At 35.9% G+C, this 18,232-nt stretch overlaps 3 protein-coding genes and 3 pseudogenes across 6 annotated transcripts; 4 read left to right on the forward strand and 2 right to left on the reverse strand.

Moving 5' to 3' along the window:
• The first annotated feature begins 278 nt into the window (after positions 1-278).
• On the forward strand, positions 279-1,884 carry LOC109127441 (putative FBD-associated F-box protein At5g56700 pseudogene; annotated as a pseudogene).
• A 4,721-nt stretch (positions 1,885-6,605) lies between these two features.
• Positions 6,606-8,638, forward strand: LOC104728942 (putative FBD-associated F-box protein At5g56700). 2 transcript variants are annotated; one of them, XM_087476080.1, is made up of 5 exons: positions 6,606-6,707; positions 6,815-6,927; positions 7,018-7,928; positions 8,045-8,185; positions 8,279-8,638. In XM_087476080.1, exons 3-5 carry the CDS (start codon positions 7,083-7,085, stop codon positions 8,507-8,509), a joined length of 1,218 nt encoding a protein of 405 aa, XP_087332206.1. In that variant the 5' UTR covers positions 6,606-6,707; positions 6,815-6,927; positions 7,018-7,082; the 3' UTR covers positions 8,510-8,638. The 2 variants fall into 2 exon arrangements, with proteins under 2 accessions (XP_087332206.1, XP_087332205.1); XM_087476079.1 differs by having other exon boundaries at positions 6,634-6,927.
• A 785-nt stretch (positions 8,639-9,423) lies between these two features.
• On the forward strand, positions 9,424-10,728 carry LOC147935483 (putative FBD-associated F-box protein At5g56700 pseudogene; annotated as a pseudogene). The gene is made up of 2 exons (XR_015571827.1): positions 9,424-9,503; positions 9,810-10,728. The product of XR_015571827.1 is annotated as a putative FBD-associated F-box protein At5g56700 pseudogene (transcript).
• Positions 10,673-11,164, forward strand: LOC104728943 (putative FBD-associated F-box protein At5g56700 pseudogene; annotated as a pseudogene).
• A 166-nt stretch (positions 11,165-11,330) lies between these two features.
• LOC104726214 (uncharacterized) lies at positions 11,331-12,607 on the reverse strand. Of its 2 annotated transcripts, none has more exons than XM_087474052.1 (3): positions 12,045-12,607; positions 11,892-11,960; positions 11,331-11,786 (listed from the first exon to the last, which is right to left on the reverse strand). In XM_087474052.1, exons 1-3 carry the CDS (start codon positions 12,414-12,416, stop codon positions 11,655-11,657), a joined length of 573 nt encoding a protein of 190 aa, XP_087330178.1. In that variant the 5' UTR covers positions 12,417-12,607; the 3' UTR covers positions 11,331-11,654. The 2 variants fall into 2 exon arrangements, with proteins under 2 accessions (XP_087330178.1, XP_010443319.2); XM_010445017.3 differs by having other exon boundaries at positions 11,892-11,963; positions 12,045-12,600.
• Positions 12,608-16,857: 4,250 nt separating this feature from the next.
• Positions 16,858-18,099, reverse strand: LOC104726215 (large ribosomal subunit protein eL31x). Its single transcript, XM_010445019.3, has 3 exons — positions 18,017-18,099; positions 17,761-17,874; positions 16,858-17,279 (listed from the first exon to the last, which is right to left on the reverse strand). Exons 2-3 carry the CDS (start codon positions 17,838-17,840, stop codon positions 17,000-17,002), a joined length of 360 nt encoding a protein of 119 aa, XP_010443321.1. The 5' UTR covers positions 17,841-17,874; positions 18,017-18,099; the 3' UTR covers positions 16,858-16,999.
• Positions 18,100-18,232: the final 133 nt, after the last annotated feature.

Genomic DNA, 18,232 nt, shown 5'->3' on the forward strand with positions numbered 1-18,232 from the left:
CATTGGTATCTTAGTAAGTCCTTCGTAATAATGTAAATAAACCTTGATCTTCCGGGTCGGATCCTTTCGATAATGAGGTAGTACTAATTGATAGAGCTTCACCTGCCTAAGCCCACCAAAGGTTTATACTTTTATTAGCGACTTCGATTGTCAAAAAAAAAAAAAAATTATTAGCGACTTCCTTCTAGGTTTTTGTTCAGTTCCTCTGTTGTGGCTTTGTTTTCGCTTGTTTTGGTTTGGTTTCTGACAAATCCTTTTAGTCTGTTTCTAACAAAAATATGGCCAACATCAGTAACTGGTCTGATGAATTGCTGATTAAGATATTATCGTATCTTCCAACAAAAGTTGCTGTATCAACTAGCGTTTTGTCCAAACGGTGGAAGTTTCTTTGGAAGTGGTCGCCTAAACTCGAGTTCGATGATTACCCTAACACCATTGGTGATTTTAATCTTTCAAAATCTTCATACCTCTGTCAGTATTTTATCTACAAGATTCTGCCATTCTACGGAGCTCCCATCATAGAAAGCTTGCGCGTCAGGGTACGTCTTAGAACACTTCAAAGTAAGGATTTCGAATCGTGGGTTGGACTCGCAATTTCTCGTTGTGCGCGTGAGCTAAGTATCAGCTATCTTCCTTTCTATAAAGAACATGAAGTGTTATTCCCAAGTAGTTTGTTTACCTGCAAATCGCTAGTCACTTTGAAACTCGAAGGCTTCAAGATTCTTGTGGATGCTCCCCGGACGGTTTGTCTCCCTTCCTTAAAAACCTTGGATCTTCGACATGTGAGATTCTTAAATCAAGATTGTCTTCGTCTGCTTTTACAAAGTTGTCCTGTTCTTGAAGATTTGTTTATTCATCGAGTTGGATGCGACACATTGCTAGGGTTAGTTGTTCATGACCCTTCCTTGAAGCGTTTATCTGTACATATAGACTCGACATGTTCTATTGGTGCGAGTATCATAGTCACACCTTCTTTGAAGTATTTCAACTTTGAGGATTCCAAAGTTGAAGATTTTTATTGTAAAGGATTCTCCTATTCTATTGACCATATGCCAGAGCTTGAAGAGGCAAATATCGTTGTTCTGAGAAATCCTCAAGATCTTCTCGAATCAGTTACATCTTCCAAACGTCTCTCATTACGCGTAGCATTCAACTCTACGGAAAAGGTAAGTCTTTGTTTCAATCTCACATTATTATATTCTCTTGAGCAGTGGCGGAGGTAGGAATTCAATTCATCAGGGTCAAAATATAATTTAAGAGGTCAATTGTGTTATTAATTTTTTTTATAGGGGTCAATTCTGTTATTTTATCAGAGTCAATTTGATTTTTTTCCTAAAAATTCAACTAAATTTAAAATTTCACTAGAGTCAATTGACCCACATGCGTCTACCCTAGCTCCGTCCATGCTCTTGAGTTTAAATCCTTTGTTTATTATGTGTGTGTGATGTGTGCAGACTGTGTATCGTGAAGGTATTGTCTTTAGTCAGCTTGAAAAGTTAGAGCTGTTTATATGCAATGATGATTGGTCAAAGTTACTTGTCCAGTTGCTCAAAGATTCTCCTAATCTGCAAATCCTCAGTCTCATTGTTGATGATGTAAGTTTCTTCGTTGATTTGTTCTGTAGTTCTAAAAGCACAATGTGGTTTACGTGGTTTTAATTAACTCTTTTTTTTTTTTTTTTTTAATGTTTAGTCTCAGAGTAAGTCACGTTTTTGGGGTTATAAACCGGTTAGCTGGGACAGCTCCGTTCCGGAATGGTTTTTGAAGAGTCTTGAAACTTTCAAGTTTGAAGGGTACAAGGGAAGACAAGAAGAGAGGGATTTCTTGAGTTTTATCTCCAAACATGCTCGTTGCTTGAAATCTACATCAATCTTGCACGCATGATCCATGTTATATGCTCCCTTAAAAGAGTCATCATTGTATTCGTTTAAGGATGTTTCTGCTTGTTTAACTCTATAGATGTGGAAATTGCTTCCAAACAAAAATTGTGCCTTCTTGTCACAGGATGTTTCTGCTTTTTACACTTTTTTCTCTTCCCTCTTACGTCTTGATTGATTTGGTAATACGATGTCAGCAAATAAATATACACTGTTGCATGAAATTCTTCTGTGGGCGCTGCGCCACCGTGGTTTACCATCCAATTTGTTTATAAGGAGGTCGTCGCAAGTGTTCTTCAAACTTTGGAAAAAAAGGTAATTACAATGTTTTTATACAAGATCCCATCTACACAATTACAATGTTTTTAGATGCAAGTGTTGTAGACGGTCCCTTTCACCAAAGCGGAAGCTCACCCAAGAAAGAGCAAGCTCATGACACATCTAAGTGTAAGATCAAACCAGTAAGATCAGTAATCTCTTCTGACTACTAAAGTTTGTATTCATCTTTTTTGGTTTGACATCGTCTATACCTTTGAAATCTAAAGTTAGCTTTTGCTTAACTTGAAGCCCTTCACATTATAAGTTATAACCAAAAAAAAAAACTTGAAGCCCTTGTTACCATATTGTATTGATTTAAATTTATGCATATTATAAATGTTATGCGCCTGTGTTGGTTTATAATTATATTAATGAAAAAAATTACGTGCTACAAGAGGTAGGGGAGGGCAAAGGCGATTATGTCGATGTTAATAATATATTACATGGTATATAAGAAATTTTGATAATTTTCTTTTAATTTATTCCATAGTCTGGTTATGTCATATAATAAGCTCAATTTTTGAGCTTTAGCTCAACAGTCAAAACAGAGACCAACATAGTAACAAACAACAACACCAAGAGCTTGATTCAAAACATGGCTAGTTTTTGAGCTTACACATCCACTATAGAAGAAATTTAGCAGTTTGTTTCTTACTCAATACCGAGCAAACAAATACTCTGTAATGTCTTCTTTAGGATCGTCTCATACTCCTTTCAACTTTCCATACAGATCAAACAAACGCAACCAACGATTACCTAAAACCACAGAGGAATCATGCAAACAAAAGAAATTACTCATTCCGTTTCAATTTAAGTGATGTTTTAGCAAAAAAAAATTGTTTCATTTTAAGTGATGTTTTCCACATTCTATGCAAAAATTAAATGTGTTTATTTTTATACCAATCATATTTTACTTGATGTTTTATTAGTTGTTAAATGCATTTTGTTTAATGGTATTTTTATGTTAAAGAGGTAAATAAAATGAGATTAAATGATTTTTTTAAGGGACAATTGCATTTTTTGTATCTTTATTTGCATTTGAACGAAATCGTAGACCCCATATTTGATTTTCGAGAAACATAACCACTAAGGGTGCTGAAATTACAGTTCACTCCCTTACGACCAAACAAAAAACAGAAGCCGAAATGACATATGTAACCCGGAAGAAGTCTGCAATAGATACATTTAAGAGAGACTCCAATTGACGTCAACGAGTAGACATAAAGATATGTCTACTCGTTAATTATAGTTTAAATTTTAATTTTAAAAATTATAAAAAATAATTTGGTAAACCTATTGACCAAATAATAACCACATAGACTTCCTGCATTGAAATAAAATAAATTTACATATAAACTAGTCAAATTAAGGGAGGAAAGACTGATTAGGTTAAAATTATTTGATTTAAGGTTTGCTTAAGTAGACTTCTCTGTAGAATATTGGTGGTTGACTTTGTAATGCCATCAACTATTAATATTATATTATTTTAGTTTCACCGACAATTTAACCAAACCGATAGTTGAACCTAACCGAATGCGTACCGATTCCTTGATTTTAACCTAACCGGATTCAGTAACCATATAAATATTCTTTCTGTAAGTCAACCCTAGTTTGTATGTGCTTTCTCTCTCTCCACAATTTCTCTCTCTAAAATTCCGATATTGTTGCTCTCAAAAATTCAGATTCTATCCTCATCATTTATCGTCTTCGAAACTCAAGGACATCTCAGATAAGTATTCTCATTATTTATCGTCGGCTATTTGCTTTTGTAACGCTTTAGCTAATTTTCTTCGAAAATATATATGTTCTCATAGTTTTTTGTTCATTTTGAGACAAATAGACGGCCGTGGAGAGAGCTCAAGCTCATTTTTTATTTATTATTATTCAAATTTAATTATTAAAAAACAAAAATGAAAAAATAAGAAAGAAGAGTAAGTCTGTCCGTTCACAATACTCTGAATGGATAAGGAATATGTAGATTAAATAGGGAGATAAGAGATTTTTGCCACAGCATAGTGGACTCCTCAGACGATTTCTCCACTTGGTTGAGCATATGTCAGAGCTTGAAGATGCAGACATCTGTGATGTGAAGACCCATGAACATATGGCAATTTATCGGAGATGAAGAGACCCATGAATATTCCAAATCAAAATCGGGGTAAATTTTTTATATGATGCGGTCATCACATATGCTGAACGAGTAGCTGAACTACTTCAAGACGGATTTCCTGATGGACTTCCTGAACTACTCTCTGACGAGCCAAACAAGGAAATATTGATTACTAATGCAGATATCTTGCTAGAAATCCTAGATCCACCATTTATTCCTCATCATCACCATTGATTATGATTTCTCCATTATGGTGATTGATTTGTAATTAATTTAGACATATTTGTAATTAATGTAGATTATACCATGTAAGAGCTATAAAAAGGTTCATTTGTTTCATTGTAAAGAATAGAAGATGTTTGGAAAATAAAAGAGAGAGTTTTCTCACTTTGAAGCTTAGGCTTTGTTTTTGTTTATCTAAGTTAGGTGGATTCCTTTACTTAGTAAATGTTTGTTTTTATGTCTTTTTGAGCGAGTCATCAAGGCATAGAGCTTGTGCTGTATCAGAGTCTTATCACAACTCTGTGGTGCACTTTATTCCGTCATCACACCCCTCATTTGATCCCACACGAGAGAAGCGACCGCCAGCGTGTCAGATCTCCATCTTCGACCATCATTTCTTCACAAGAGAGAAGCGACCGCCATCTTGTGAAGCCGCCATATCTATCCCCATATGACTCTCACCACCGAGTCTTGTATCATTTGGTATCAGAGCTAAAAGCTTCTACCTTTTATCGTTTGATTTCAGTTTTATATATATAAAAAAAAAAACTTGCTTTTTGTTTTGTTTAATTACTTTTTATAGAACAAAAATCAAAAAAAAGTTTTGTTTTATTTGGGTTTAAAAAAAAATAAAAAAAAATTGCTTTTGTAACAAAAATTAAAATTAAAAAAAAATGCTTTCTTTTATTTGAATTTTAAAAAAAAAAAATTTTAAAAATCTGCTCTTGGTTTTGTTGAAATTCGTTTAAAAAAAGGTTTTCTTTTCTTTGAGTTAATAAAATAATAAAAAAAGTATTCTTATTTAAAGATATTTGTTTTAAATCTATTTTAAAAAAACTATTTTTGTTTCCTGTTTGTGATCAAATAAAATACAAAAAAAAAAAATGCAAATCCTGGATCTAGTTTTAAGGACAAAACTTTTTCAAGAAGGAGAGTATGATGCGGTCATCACATATGCTGAACGAGTAGCTGAACTACTTCAAGACGGATTTTCTGATGGACTTCCTGAACTACTCTCTGACGAGCCAAACAAGGAAATATTGATTGCTAATGCAAATATCTTGCTAGAAATCCTAGATCCACCATTTATTCCTCATCATCACCATTGATTATGATTTCTCCATTATGGTAATTGATTTGTAATTAATTTAGGCATATTTGTAATTAATGTAGATTATACCATGTAAGAGCTATAAAAAGGTTCATTTGTTTCATTGTAAAGAGATAGAAGATTTTTAGAAAATAAAAGAGAGAGTTTTCTCACTTTGAAGCTTAGGCTTTGTTTTTGTTTATCTAAGTTAGGTGGATTCCTTTACTTAGTAAACATTTGTTTTTATGTCTTTTTGAGCGATTCATCAAGGCATAGAGCTTGTGCTATATTAGAGTCTTATCACAACTCTGTGGTGCACTTCATTCCGCCATCACACCCCTCATTTGATCTCACAAGAGAAAAGCGACCGCCAGCGTGTTAGATCTCCATCTTCGACCATCATTTCTTCACAAGAGAGAAGCGACCGCCAACTTATAAAGCCGCCATATCTATCCCCATACGGGTCTCACCACCGAGTCTAGTATCAACAGCAGATACTTGAAAATGATCAAAGGTTGTGGGTTTTTGTTTTATAGGTTTTGTCTTGTTGGGTGTTTAACTATACGTGGAAATTACTTTTCGAACAAAACGTGTGTTTAACTAGATGTGCATTGTAGTTCTATCGTCTGTTGTTAAATTTTTATATATATTTTTGCTATCATTATATGACTAATAAGAATTTCTACGATTTCAATGTGTATGCCTTGCGGCTCAAGTCTAGCTCTTTGCAGAGAACAGAACCAATTCAGGTTGTGGAACATTCGTCTCCTTTATGTTCACTTACTCTCGTCGTTGGTTTTATTTTGAGTTACTAGTTTTTTACTCTAAAGAGACCATTACTAGTTTATGAATTATATAATTAATTTATATTTTTTATAAATAATTTATCTTTAGATTAGTAAAAAACTAAAAATCCAACACTTTAAAAAGAAAAAAATTAAAATCCAATTAAAAAAATCTGTAATAAATGAATAAGACTGGATTTTGAACTACATCGGATGTTTAATTGTTTTTTTTGTTTTGTCAAAAGCAGATGATGGTGGTGGTGGTGATTGGATTGGTATGAGAGTTATCGACGGCAAAAACGAAGGTCTGCGACTCCGATAACTTCTGAGAAACCAACAACTCCTCCTTCTTCATTCTCCCTTCACTTTATAGGTTCGAGCTTTTCTGATTTACGTTATCAGCTTTGTTTAGGTCCGACCAAACACTCGGTTCCTATCTCACAAACACTCGGTCTATTTGGAGTTGAATTGAGTTTACAGTTCTTCGGGCGCCTCCACTCTAATTCAATCACCTGAAATTTCTAGGTTGGTTTATTTTGGTTCTGTTCACGGTTTGGTTGCCTTCCGACAAATCTCTTTTGTCTTATGGTCGTTTCTTGTGATTTCTGTTTTTAGGATCAGTTCTGTTACAGAACTTCTGTAGAGTGTGTCACAGTGTATCTTGTGGGTTTGTGAAAGATATGGCTAAACTCAGTGACTTGTCTGATGATTTGCTGGTGAAGATATTAACGTTTCTTCCAACAAAAGCTGCTGTATCAACCAGCGTTTTGTCGAAACAGTGGGAGTTTCTTTGGATGTGGTTGCCTAAACTCGAGTTCAAATTTACTACTCCTCCAAAGTATGCATGCCTGAGGGATTTTATTGCCAAGAATCTACCATTACACAAAGCTCCTATCATCGAAAGCCTGCACCTTTCCTCTTCCTATTGTTCAATTCAACCTGAGGATTTGAAATCGTGGGTTGGAATTGCAGTCTCTCGTTGTGTGCGTGAGCTATGTATCCCTATATATTCTTTCGGAATGGAACGTGCTGTACCATTGCCCTGTAGTTTGTATTCCTGCAACTCGCTCCTGACACTGAAACTTTGCGGCCAGAAGACTCTTGTGGATGTTCCTGGAACGGTTTGTCTCCCTTCCTTGAAAATTTTGGAACTTCGACGTGTGACATACCCAAACGACGATTCTATTCGACTGCTTCTGTCCAATTGCCTTGTTTTGGAAGATCTGACTATTTACCGAAGAGACCATGACAACGTGAGAAAGTTGGTTATCATTGTCCCATCCTTGCAGCGTTTATCCTTAGAGATACCCCGTCTATGTTCTCCTGGTAGATATGTAATAGGTACCCCTTCACTGAAGAATCTCGAAGTCAAGGATTATAGAGTAAGTAGCTCCTATTTGATTGAGCAGATGCTAGAGCTGGAAGAGGCAGTTATCATGGTTGTGCAGGATCCTGAAGAGCTTCTCGAATCAATTACATTTACCAAACGCCTTTCATTACGCGTAATATTCAACCGTGCAATAGAGGTAATCTGTTTCCATATGTCAACTTCATGTTTTCTACCTCATGCATTATTTCACTTAGAACAAACAAAAATCGGCTTTTATCTTGAGCTTTAACCCTTTGCTATTATTGTGTGCAGAAGGTGTATCGTGATGGTATTGTGTTCAATCGGCTTGAAAATTTGAAGGTGTATAGATGCTGCGATGATTGGTCAAAGTCACTTTTCCAGTTGCTCAAAGTTTCTCCTAACCTGCGAGTCCTCAGTCTCATCGTTGATAGTGTAAGTTTCTTCGCCCACTATTTTTGCAGTCTAAAATCACACTATAGCTAGCTAGTGTAGTTTTTAACCCTTTGCTTTTCTTTTTAATCTTAGGTTTCGACAGATTTTGGTGGGTATTATGAACCGGTTAGCTGGAGCAATAATCAGAGCTCCGTTCCTAAATGTTTGTCGAAGAGTCTTGAAACTTTCGAGTTTGCAGGGTACATGGGAACACGAGAAGAAAGGGATTTCTTGAGTTTTATCTTCAAGCATGCTTGTCACTTGAAATCTTTAAAAATCTTGCGCGGACCAGAACCACATCATGGGAGTTATGTTCGACTATAGAAACTTGAAAATGATCTAATAGTCATCATATTGTAGTTTGTGTATTTGTTCTTTGAATATGTAACTTTCTTTGGAACAAAACTTGTGCCCACTTAACATTTAGTTAACTTATTATCGTCTGGTTCTCCTTTTTTTATAGTAGATATGAGTCTCTATAGTCTGGTTATATGTGGTCTACGTCTCCTTATGTGCTAAAACATTATTGTAAACTAAGAGGTTCGGAAGTCCCATGCTTGTTTATGAAGCTATGACTTAAATCGAAAAGTTTATTGTTGTCTTTTACCTTTATTAGGGTGTCCAATGACGGATTGACCCAACCCAAATCCTTCTAGGATTGAGTTTTTTTATTTATTTATAGATTCAATACATTCATCATGTAAACAGATCGGAGTATGAGCGTAGAGAAGTTGAAGAGCTGTATTTCACAGGCTGATGACATCTTATCAACAGCTCTTAATTCAATGTTAACCCCTAGTTAAATTTATTTGGGCTTCAGATTTTGATACACAGATTCCACTATAATAATCACTACGATCTACTATATATGTTGTGCAAATGCCAACAACGTCTTTAAAATGAAGATGAACTTGCCACATTCTCTGGTTCGTCTCGTTTGTTTTAAAATTTTGATGATAAGTTACAGAGCTGTTACATGCATGGCAGAGAAATGGAATTTATAGGAAATGATCAAAAAGTTCGAATGATTAGAATAAGTTTACAAAAAATTTACGAGTAAAGTTGTAGATCAAAATTTATTTGGACCTTAAATATATATATACACGAATGCCCTCAGAAAGAGTTTCACAAGAAGAAGACAGGCCCAGTAACAGGCCCATCAGTTAATTATGTCATTATAGGTTTTTTTAAGTATAAAACCATTAGGGAAGCCAAACAGTCTGATGAGACGAGAGTGACGACTACTGGTGTGAGGAAGCCAAACAGTCTGATGAGACGAGAGTGACTGAGTTATCGACGACAAAGTTCTGCGATTCTGGTAAACAACCTACTACTTGTTCTTCCTTCTTCCTCTTTTTGTAGATTCGTCTTATAGATTCTTACCCTTTCTCGGTTATTAGCTCTCAAAACACTCTTGTGTATTCGGAGTTGAAATGGGTATAGAGTTCTTTGGGCGCTCCCACTAAGTCAATCACCTGAAATTTCTAGGGTTTTTTTTTTGGTTCTGTTCCTCTGTTGTTGTGGCTTTGTTTTTGATTTCTTCACTAATTTGTTTGGTTACCTTCCGACTTTTTGTTTTTGTTGTTGTTGTCTTATGGTGTTCTTCTTGTGATTTTTTTTTTAGTGTCAGACGACTAAAAACCCACCCCAAGTTCTGTGTGAGGGTTTGTATAACGATATGGCCAAAATCAGTGAGTTGCCTGATGATTTGCTGGTGAAGATATTAACGTTTCTTCCAACAAAAGCTGCTGTATCAACCAGCGTTTTGTCGAAACAGTGGGAGTTTCTTTGGATGTGGCTGCCTGAACTCGAGTTCAACTTTCCTACTAGTCGTTCGAAGTATGCATGCCTGAGAGATTTTATTGCCAAGAATCTGCCATTACACAAAGCTCCTGTCATCGAAAGCCTGAGGATTATAGATTATCACTCGGATTATAGATTATTATTGCTTCGACCTGAGGATTTGAATTCGTGGGTTGGAACTGCAGTTTCTCGCGGTCTGCGTGAGCTAAGTATCCATTTATCTTGTTCCGAAATGCAACCTTTTTGTATCAGAATTCATTGCCCTGTAGTTTGTATAGCTGCAACTCGCTCGTGACACTGAAACTTGGCGGCCTTCAGATTCTTGTGGATGTTCCTCCAACGGTTTGTCTCCCTTCCTTAAAGACTTTGAAACTTCAACGTGTGACATACTCAAACGACGAATCTCTTTTACTGCTTCTATCCTGTTGCTCTGTTCTGGAACATCTGAGTTTATTTTACCCATTAGAGTACGGACACTATGACAATGTATTATTGCCGTGTAGTTTGTATTCCTTGACGTCGCTCGTGACTTTGGAACTCCAAGGCGGTAAGATTATTGTGGATGTTCCTCCAACGGTTAGTCTCCCTTCCTTGAAAACGTAGCAACTTCGAAATGTGACATACTCAAACGAAGATTCTCTTCCACTGCTTCTATCCTATTGCCCTGTTCTTGAAGATCTGAGTATGAACCGAGATGGCGATGACAATTTATTATTGCCCAGGTTTTTGTATTCCTGCAACTCACTCGTTACACTGAAACTTTGCGAGGAGTGTATTCTTGTGGATGTTCCTCCAACGGTTTGTCTCCCTTCCTTGAAAACTTTGGAACTTGGTAGTGTTACATACTCAAACGAAGATTCTCTTCGACTGCTTCTGTCCTGTTGCCCTGCTCTTGAAGATCTGAGTATTGACCGAGAAGACTATGACAATCTGAGAAAGTTTGTTATCATTGTCCCATCCTTGCAGCGTTTAACTTTATGTATAAATGAAGATTGTTCTTCTGATGGGTATGTGGTAGTTACCCCTTCTTTGAAGTATTTCAATGTTGTGGATGAAAGAAGTCCAAGCCCCTATTTTATTGAGCATATGCCAGAGCTTGAAAAGGCAGATATCACTCTCATGAGAGATACTGAGAATGATACTGAAAGGCTTCTATGGTCTGGTTATGTCATATAGCCTACCATTTTGTTGTATGTCTGTGCCTTAGTTGTTACTTGCTCAAATTTCTGATCATTACATGCTCATTTGATACTCAGATTCTGTTTGATCATCTCTAAGAGATATATACTCGTGTGTAAATGTGAGGGTTCAACAATTAAGCAGCATCCAAGAAACTTCAAGATCAGAGAAGAGCATAACAAGATTCAATCATGAAGAAGAAAGTGAAAAGGTTCAAGACTTTTTTTTTGTTAAAAAAAAAGTGAAACACAGCAACAAAAGTAAAAAAGGTAAAGAACTCTCTCTCTCTAAATCCTCTTCTCTTGAATGACCTCCTTAGTTCCAAGTCCACTGAATCCTTCTGCAGGGAGATGATTTCAACAACAGTGACAAGGGGGAAAAAAAAAAAAACTCTTCCTTTGCAATCTTCGTCGTCGTGCAACGCGGAAGCCTGATCCTCCTCGGTGGTCCTTTGCTCCACAGATTTGCTTGCTTCTGTTTTTGCATTTCATTCATTTGCGATGATGATATCAGTCTCGAGATTCTTCATCACGGAGCTTTCTTCTTCTTCTTCTTCTTCTTCTTCTTCTTCTTCTTCTTCTTCTTCTTCTTCTTCTTCTACCATTGGTTCTTCCGGTTCCTGAAATCCCCAGTAGGTCGAAAACAAGTTAAAAGGAAGAAGAAACGAATGAATCATATGATAATAGATTGAGATTAATTGAGAGAGTGTGTGCAATTTTATTACAGAGCTGAATCGTCTCATCTTATTCTTCTCTTGCTCCTTTGCTCTCAAAGATCGGATCGGAGATATCTTCTGCTGAGATATAAATTAAAAACAATTAAATCAAAATCAAAAGAAATTGAGGAGGAGAAAGAGTTGTGTGTGTTTTTTGGTTACGGAGGAATAGGCGTGGAGCTCCTTCAATCGGAAGAGACGATCGACTTGGATTTCAAGGCTTTTCTGTGTATCTCCTCTCTGTAAAAGATGGCTCATCTGAAGATCCATGGCTACATCCTTCTCCTTGAGAACCTTCTCAGTCCGCTCACGATCTTCTCTCAGCCTCTCGAGTTTCTTCTTGAAAGCGCTCAGCTCCTCCGCAAGAGAAGCATCGATTACTGTGTCAAGATTCAGTTTCAGATTCTCCTTCTTCTTCTTCACCTCTGTGTCTGCTTTGGGTTTAACAAAAGTATCCTCCTCCTCTTTTGGGGCTAGGAAGATGTTTCTGGGCTGTAGAGGCAGTAGAGCCTTTCTTCTACCTGAAGATTTCATTCTCTTTTTTTTTTTTTTTTTTTTTTTTTGTTCTTCTTCTTCTTTGGGTTGTTGTTGGTTGTTGGATCAGGATTGATTGATGAAAGAGAGAGAGAGAGAGAGAGAGAGAGAAGCAACTAACTAAACCCCTAAACTAATCAGATGGGATTTTTATGCTTTCTCTTTCTTAATTTGAATTTGAATTTGAATTGGGTTCGGCGGTTAACGGCTACTTTGGAACTTATTCGTCTCCTTTTTTGCCGTATATTGCTTCCGCAATTTCTCTGATTCGTTTCTCTCTTTCTGTGTGAAAATGCTGGGCAAATTGTCTGTTTTGTTGGGCTAAGCTAAGCTAGCTAAACAGTTATAAATTGGGCCATGTTTGGGGGCCATTTCGAAATTAAGATGTCATGGGACCAAACTCTAGAATACCCTTGCAATCAAAAGTTTATTCATCAATATCCTTTTGTGGTCTAAATACCCTTTGACAAAGAGTTGACCAACATATCTCATTTTTACCCTTAACCCTAACCCATTTTTATTTAATAAATCAAAAAATTTTAAAAATAAAAACATGTGGATCCCATCAATTTTTCTCCACCAATCGGGTTCCTTCTCTCTCCCCTCTCTCTCCTCTCTCTCTCCCGATTTCGTCCTCGCTCCCCCCACTGTTGCTCCTCTCCCCCTTCTAATCGATACAAATCGAGTCCATAGAAATCGATTTGATTCCAAACGAAAGCAAAAAATTGGGATTGAAGCAAACAACAAAGCAAAGCAAAAGATTGGGATTGAAGCAAACAACAAAGCAAAGCAAAAGATTCAGGTGATATTCTTACATTTATTTACCAATGCAATTAGGGTTTTTGTGTTGTTGAGGTTCATCCTAAAGCAATTAGGGTATATACCTTGAATGCTCATTCAATTTATTCTCATTTGTATTAGTGTCGAAATGGGTCGCATACTAAGTGGATTCTAACACTTCATTCAAACTGAATCGTAAAAATATTCCGAAATATATAGTGATTTTGTGGAGTCGATGTAGTACAACTGGTAGACTAGGTATAACTGATACGGGTACAATCGCTAGCTAGTATTTGGTACAACTCGTAATAGTTTGGTACAACTTAGACGGGTACAACTAGCACAAGTTTGGTACAACTTGGTAATACTATTTACACGACAGAGGTTCCAATGTGAGTTTTTTATTTTATTTCAGGCACAATGAATAATAATCGTCGGATAATCATCGTTTTTGATTACGGGGGATATTATGCAACAAGGGAAAATGAACTAAGATGGATTTCAAGAGAAAAAGTTCATCAATCTCTTAGAATGGAGACATCTATTGAAGAGGTCAGTTATTCTGCATTGGTTCAGAAAATATGCAGAAAGGCAAAGGTTGATGAAACTATGACTGAGCTAAAATTGAGTTACGTTCCCGAATCAGTGCATCCCAAGAGACCGATACACATACGTGATGATGATGATCTGATGTGTTATTTGGAAATGAATCTAGATCAATTCCAAGTTTTGCATGTGGAAGTCGTGAATGATGTTGAAATAAATCAGGGGGATGGAGCAGTGGGCATTGGGGTATTCGAGGACGGTCCGTGACGATGTACGTGCTAAGATTGTTCTTCCTAATTTTTATGTCACAAAAAGAGGAAGAAAACCAACAAAAAGGATTCCATCAGCCGGAGAACATAGAGCTGGTTTGATAGTGAGGGTTCTCGGACTTAGTTTCTTATTTGGAGAACTTAGTAAAACTTATTTTTCCCTCGGTACAACTATTGTCATTTGTGTGTGTTTGTTTTTTGTGGATTATCTTGATAGACATGTTTGCTTATCTTTAAGGGAAAACTTATTTCAGTTAAATTGTGATTATCTTCCTTAGGTTAGTTGCCAAAAATAATTATATTATTATTTAAAATTAAAAATTGTAATTAAACTTTTATAATTAAAAATTGATAATTAAAAAAAACAAAATAACTATATTATTATTTATAAATATTCAAATAAAAATAAATATGACAATTGTATAAATAATTAACAACAAAAATATTAAATATACATTACTAATTGAAAGAAAGAATTGTCATAACAATTTTCATCATATTCAAGGTTTATCATGAAACACCTTATACTTTAAGGGTTACTTTGTCGTTGTAAACCACATATAATTACAAATGTTTAGAAAATTATGTTTTCAAACATATGATCGCATGAACATGTGTAAATGTATCTCAATTAACCATAAACCATGTGTGCAACTAAAATTATTGGGTTTTGACATGGTATAACTAATTACAATAAAAAATTCGGAATTGTACAACTTGTCAAGATCGGTACAATCTGAAAACTTGGAAAAACTAGTGCATTTTGGCGGCTACACATGTGTAAATTGGCGGCTACACGTGTTTAAATTGGCGACTACACGTGTTTCTAATGTGTCAAACAAAATTTTAATTTTTGAAAAATTAAATTGGAGCGAATTATCTAGGGCTTCCAATCGATTTGCGATTTTGGGGGTCCAAAAAAAATTAATTCCTCTCCCCTCTCCCTCTCTCTTGCGATTTCTGGGTCCAAAAACAAAAACAAAATTTCCTCTCTCTGGGTTTTTTGGGTTTTCGATTTCTGGGTTTTCGATTCCTCTCTCTGGGTTTTTGCGATTTCTGGGTCATCTCAAATCTTGAAATCTAATATAGACAGCTGAAGATGGATAGGAGCAGAGATATGAAGAAAATTAAGAAAATATGTTTTCTTGTTTTTTTTGGATGTTTTCTTGTGGTATGTCTCGGAAGATGGTACGACTAAGTAGAACTTGTTCTTGGTAGATGGTACAACTACGTAGTACTTTGTAATAGTACAACTAAGTAAAACTTGTTCTTTGTAATGGTACAACTAAGGATCGTTTGTGTGGTTCCATTTGCCGATTGCCGGTAATTTGTCTTGTTCTTGTGTGTTATTTTGTCTGCTTAAACACACAACATAAATTTTGATGCAAACTGAGTGTTGTACTTAAAAACATAGTTGTACTTACTTTAACATTCCAACCAAGTTGTACCTAAAAACATAGAGTTGTACTTAAAAAAGAGAATTGTACTTAAAAAAAGAGAGTTGTACCTAGTTAAACATTCCGAGTACTTAACAAAAACCATAAAAACAACCAAAGAGTTCACATACTGACTCATAAAAGTTCACATACTGACTCATAAAGGTTCACATGCTCCTTACTTTTTCGAGTTTTTCTGCCTTGTTATAATAGGAGTCCTTACGACAACGGAAGGTCCCGTCCCCTTCTTACACCGTGCGAAGCAACAACATCCACATACCCATCAACTTATGATTCGAATCCTTAAGCATATGGAAGAAATGCTTGAACTGTGGGTGCCCTAAAAACCAATCTAACTCCTCTTCTTTAAGATGACCGCCTAATAAGTTTACCGTCTCTGAAATAAAACACTTTCCAGACATCTTGAAAGGCTTCGTATACTGGGAGTAATCGAATTACATATTCAGAGGTTGCATTACGTCGCATTCATCCTTAGATCCCTGCAAGACACATATCTAGTTATACCAAGTTTTTCTAAGTTATACTTTTCTAAGTTTTCCTAAGTTATACAGTTATACTTTTTAGAACGAATTCTTATTTGAACGGTTATACAATATAGAGAAGATACATACCGATGAATCCTTATCATTTGACTTCTCAATTGAGTTCGTCTTATCGGAATCACGTTCAGATTCATCCCCACGATTTCCTTCTTCTTCGAGATCTGCTGGGGGATTCGATTTTTCCACATAGCTTGGGTTCTTTGTACGAACCATTACGACTCTTGCACACAAAAAAAACAACCGATTTCAACTTCCACTTCACTCTAATTCATGAAAGAAATCGACGAAACCCCAAAATTGAAAACCAAATTACCGAAAATCGAAACCCATATTACCGATTTTGAAAAACAAATAACCCAAATTCGAGAAACACCAACCGATTTCAACTTACCCAGAATCGAGTTATCCTTAGTTGCACTTGAGGGAGAAGAATAATTAAGCGGGATTTGATCGAGGGAGAGGGGATTTCGTGAATGAAGGAATTCGAAAAGTTGGTTGTTAAAGAGGAGATCCGATTTTAAGTAGATTGTCCGAATTTTGTGGGTTTGAGTGGGTATAAGGTGATTGGATTTGTAAATAACAAAAAGATATTAGGGTTTTTTGTCTTTAACCACATTTTTGATTAAAAAATATATATATATATGTTTGTTATTATCGAAGGGGATATGAGAATAGAAGTTTGATTGCAATGGTATATTAGATTTTAGTCCGATGTCATGCGATGACGTTTGGAGATAAACGAACGAGCCAAACCAAATCGAAAGAGCTGTGAAGAGAAGAAGGAAGATCATCAAGTAAGGTTAAAATCGAAAAACTCAAGAAAAGAGTATAGCAAGATTCAATCATCAAGAAGAAAATGGGTCTCTTCAATAAACTGCATAAGCAAATTCAAGTTGGTTCACTACAAAGAAGAAAGTGAAAGGTCAAGACTTTTTTTTAAATTGAAACACAGCAACAAAAACCAACAAAACTTGTTCTAAAGACTTCTCTCAATCCTCTTCTTCAATGACCTTAGTGCCAAGTCCACTGAGACCTTCTGCAGGGATTTCAGCAACTGTGACAAGGGAGAAGAACTCTTCCTTTGCGTCTTCATCATCGTTTCTCTTACGTGCAACACGAACCCTGATCCTCCTTGGTGGTCCTCTGATACCTTTGCTCCAGATTTGCTTGTTCAATTTCACGTCTACCCTAACGTCCTTAGTCCCCATAGCTTTCTCTGCGAACTTCCTGATCTCCTTGATGGCATTTGGTGCCTTCTTCTTAAAGGTGCTGTTTACAAAATCAACTAATACATAAGTAATGATTCTTAATCACATTAAAACCAAACCCACAAAAGACAAAAACACATTCCACAAACAAAACTCTAAATCCTAATTCTGTGAACAAGATTACAACAAAATGAACTACATCCTTTCATTTCAACATTACATTTCAACAAACTGGATCAAAACCAAACAATTAGTATAAGATCTGAACACAGTTGAGACGTTCTTTCACAACATACGATATCATTTGCCCATGAAAGGTACTAAAAAGATCTCTTTTTTTTTATGGACTAAACCTCTGATTACATTTCGAAAAAGATAAGCCAATAAAGGATCATACCAAAGCAACTATGATATGACAGAAACTAACATAATTTTCACAGCAATCCAACCAAATCAACCAATCAAGAAGCTCAAAACGTGAACACAAAGAGTGAAATCTAACAACAAGCAAAGAAAAGACTAGGGTTTAGAGAAAAGCTCACCATTTGTGAAGGCGTCTGTGGAGGTTAATGGTGTACTCTCTGGTAACCACTTCCTCTTTCCTTCCCTTTTTCTCAGACATCTTCTCTTTCGTCTGCGACTTAACTCTTCTTTACCTGCGAATTTTCCCATTTACAAAAAAACCACTTCAAAATCGATACTTTTTAAATCGGAAAGGCTAAAACAGATCTGTGATCTGCTATCTCAAGTGATTAGAATTGAGCTAAGATTGATTGAGAGAGAGAGAAAGAGATTTACCTTTGGGTTGAAGAACGTCGAGGAAACAGAAAGGCGACGAGGGAGGAGTTCTAAGCATATATATGCGGCACTTTGTGTTAACCCTAAAAAAATCATTTATTGGGCTTTTATGGGCCTATTTCTTGCGCTTTCGTAGTTTTTAGTACCCCATTAAAGGCCCAAAATATAGTTTAATCGAATTTATAAACTGGTTGGTTTGGACTAACCGGTAAAACC

Source organism: Camelina sativa, chromosome 11 (genome assembly GCF_030686135.1).
Source record: "Camelina sativa cultivar CO46 ecotype springtype chromosome 11, ASM3068613v1".
NCBI lineage: Eukaryota > Viridiplantae > Streptophyta > Magnoliopsida > Brassicales > Brassicaceae > Camelina > Camelina sativa.

Bases quoted from the DNA above. Each gene is read 5' to 3' on its own strand.
- LOC104728942 (XM_087476080.1), top strand. From the start codon at position 7,083: ATGGCTAAACTCAGTGACTTGTCTGATGATTTGCTGGTGAAGATATTA. The intron at 7,929-8,044 runs GTAATCTGTTTC...TATTGTGTGCAG, and splicing joins TATTCAACCGTGCAATAGAG to AAGGTGTATCGTGATGGTAT. The intron at 8,186-8,278 runs GTAAGTTTCTTC...TTTTAATCTTAG, and splicing joins TCAGTCTCATCGTTGATAGT to GTTTCGACAGATTTTGGTGG.
- LOC104726214 (XM_010445017.3), bottom strand. From the start codon at position 12,416: ATGAAATCTTCAGGTAGAAGAAAGGCTCTACTGCCTCTACAGCCCAGA. The intron at 11,964-12,044 runs GTAACCAAAAAA...TTTATATCTCAG, and splicing joins AGCTCCACGCCTATTCCTCC to CAGAAGATATCTCCGATCCG. The intron at 11,787-11,891 runs GTAATAAAATTG...TGGGGATTTCAG, and splicing joins AGATGAGACGATTCAGCTCT to GAACCGGAAGAACCAATGGT.
- LOC104726215 (XM_010445019.3), bottom strand. From the start codon at position 17,840: ATGTCTGAGAAAAAGGGAAGGAAAGAGGAAGTGGTTACCAGAGAGTAC. The intron at 17,280-17,760 runs GTGAGCTTTTCT...TTTTGTAAACAG, and splicing joins CACAGACGCCTTCACAAATG to CACCTTTAAGAAGAAGGCAC.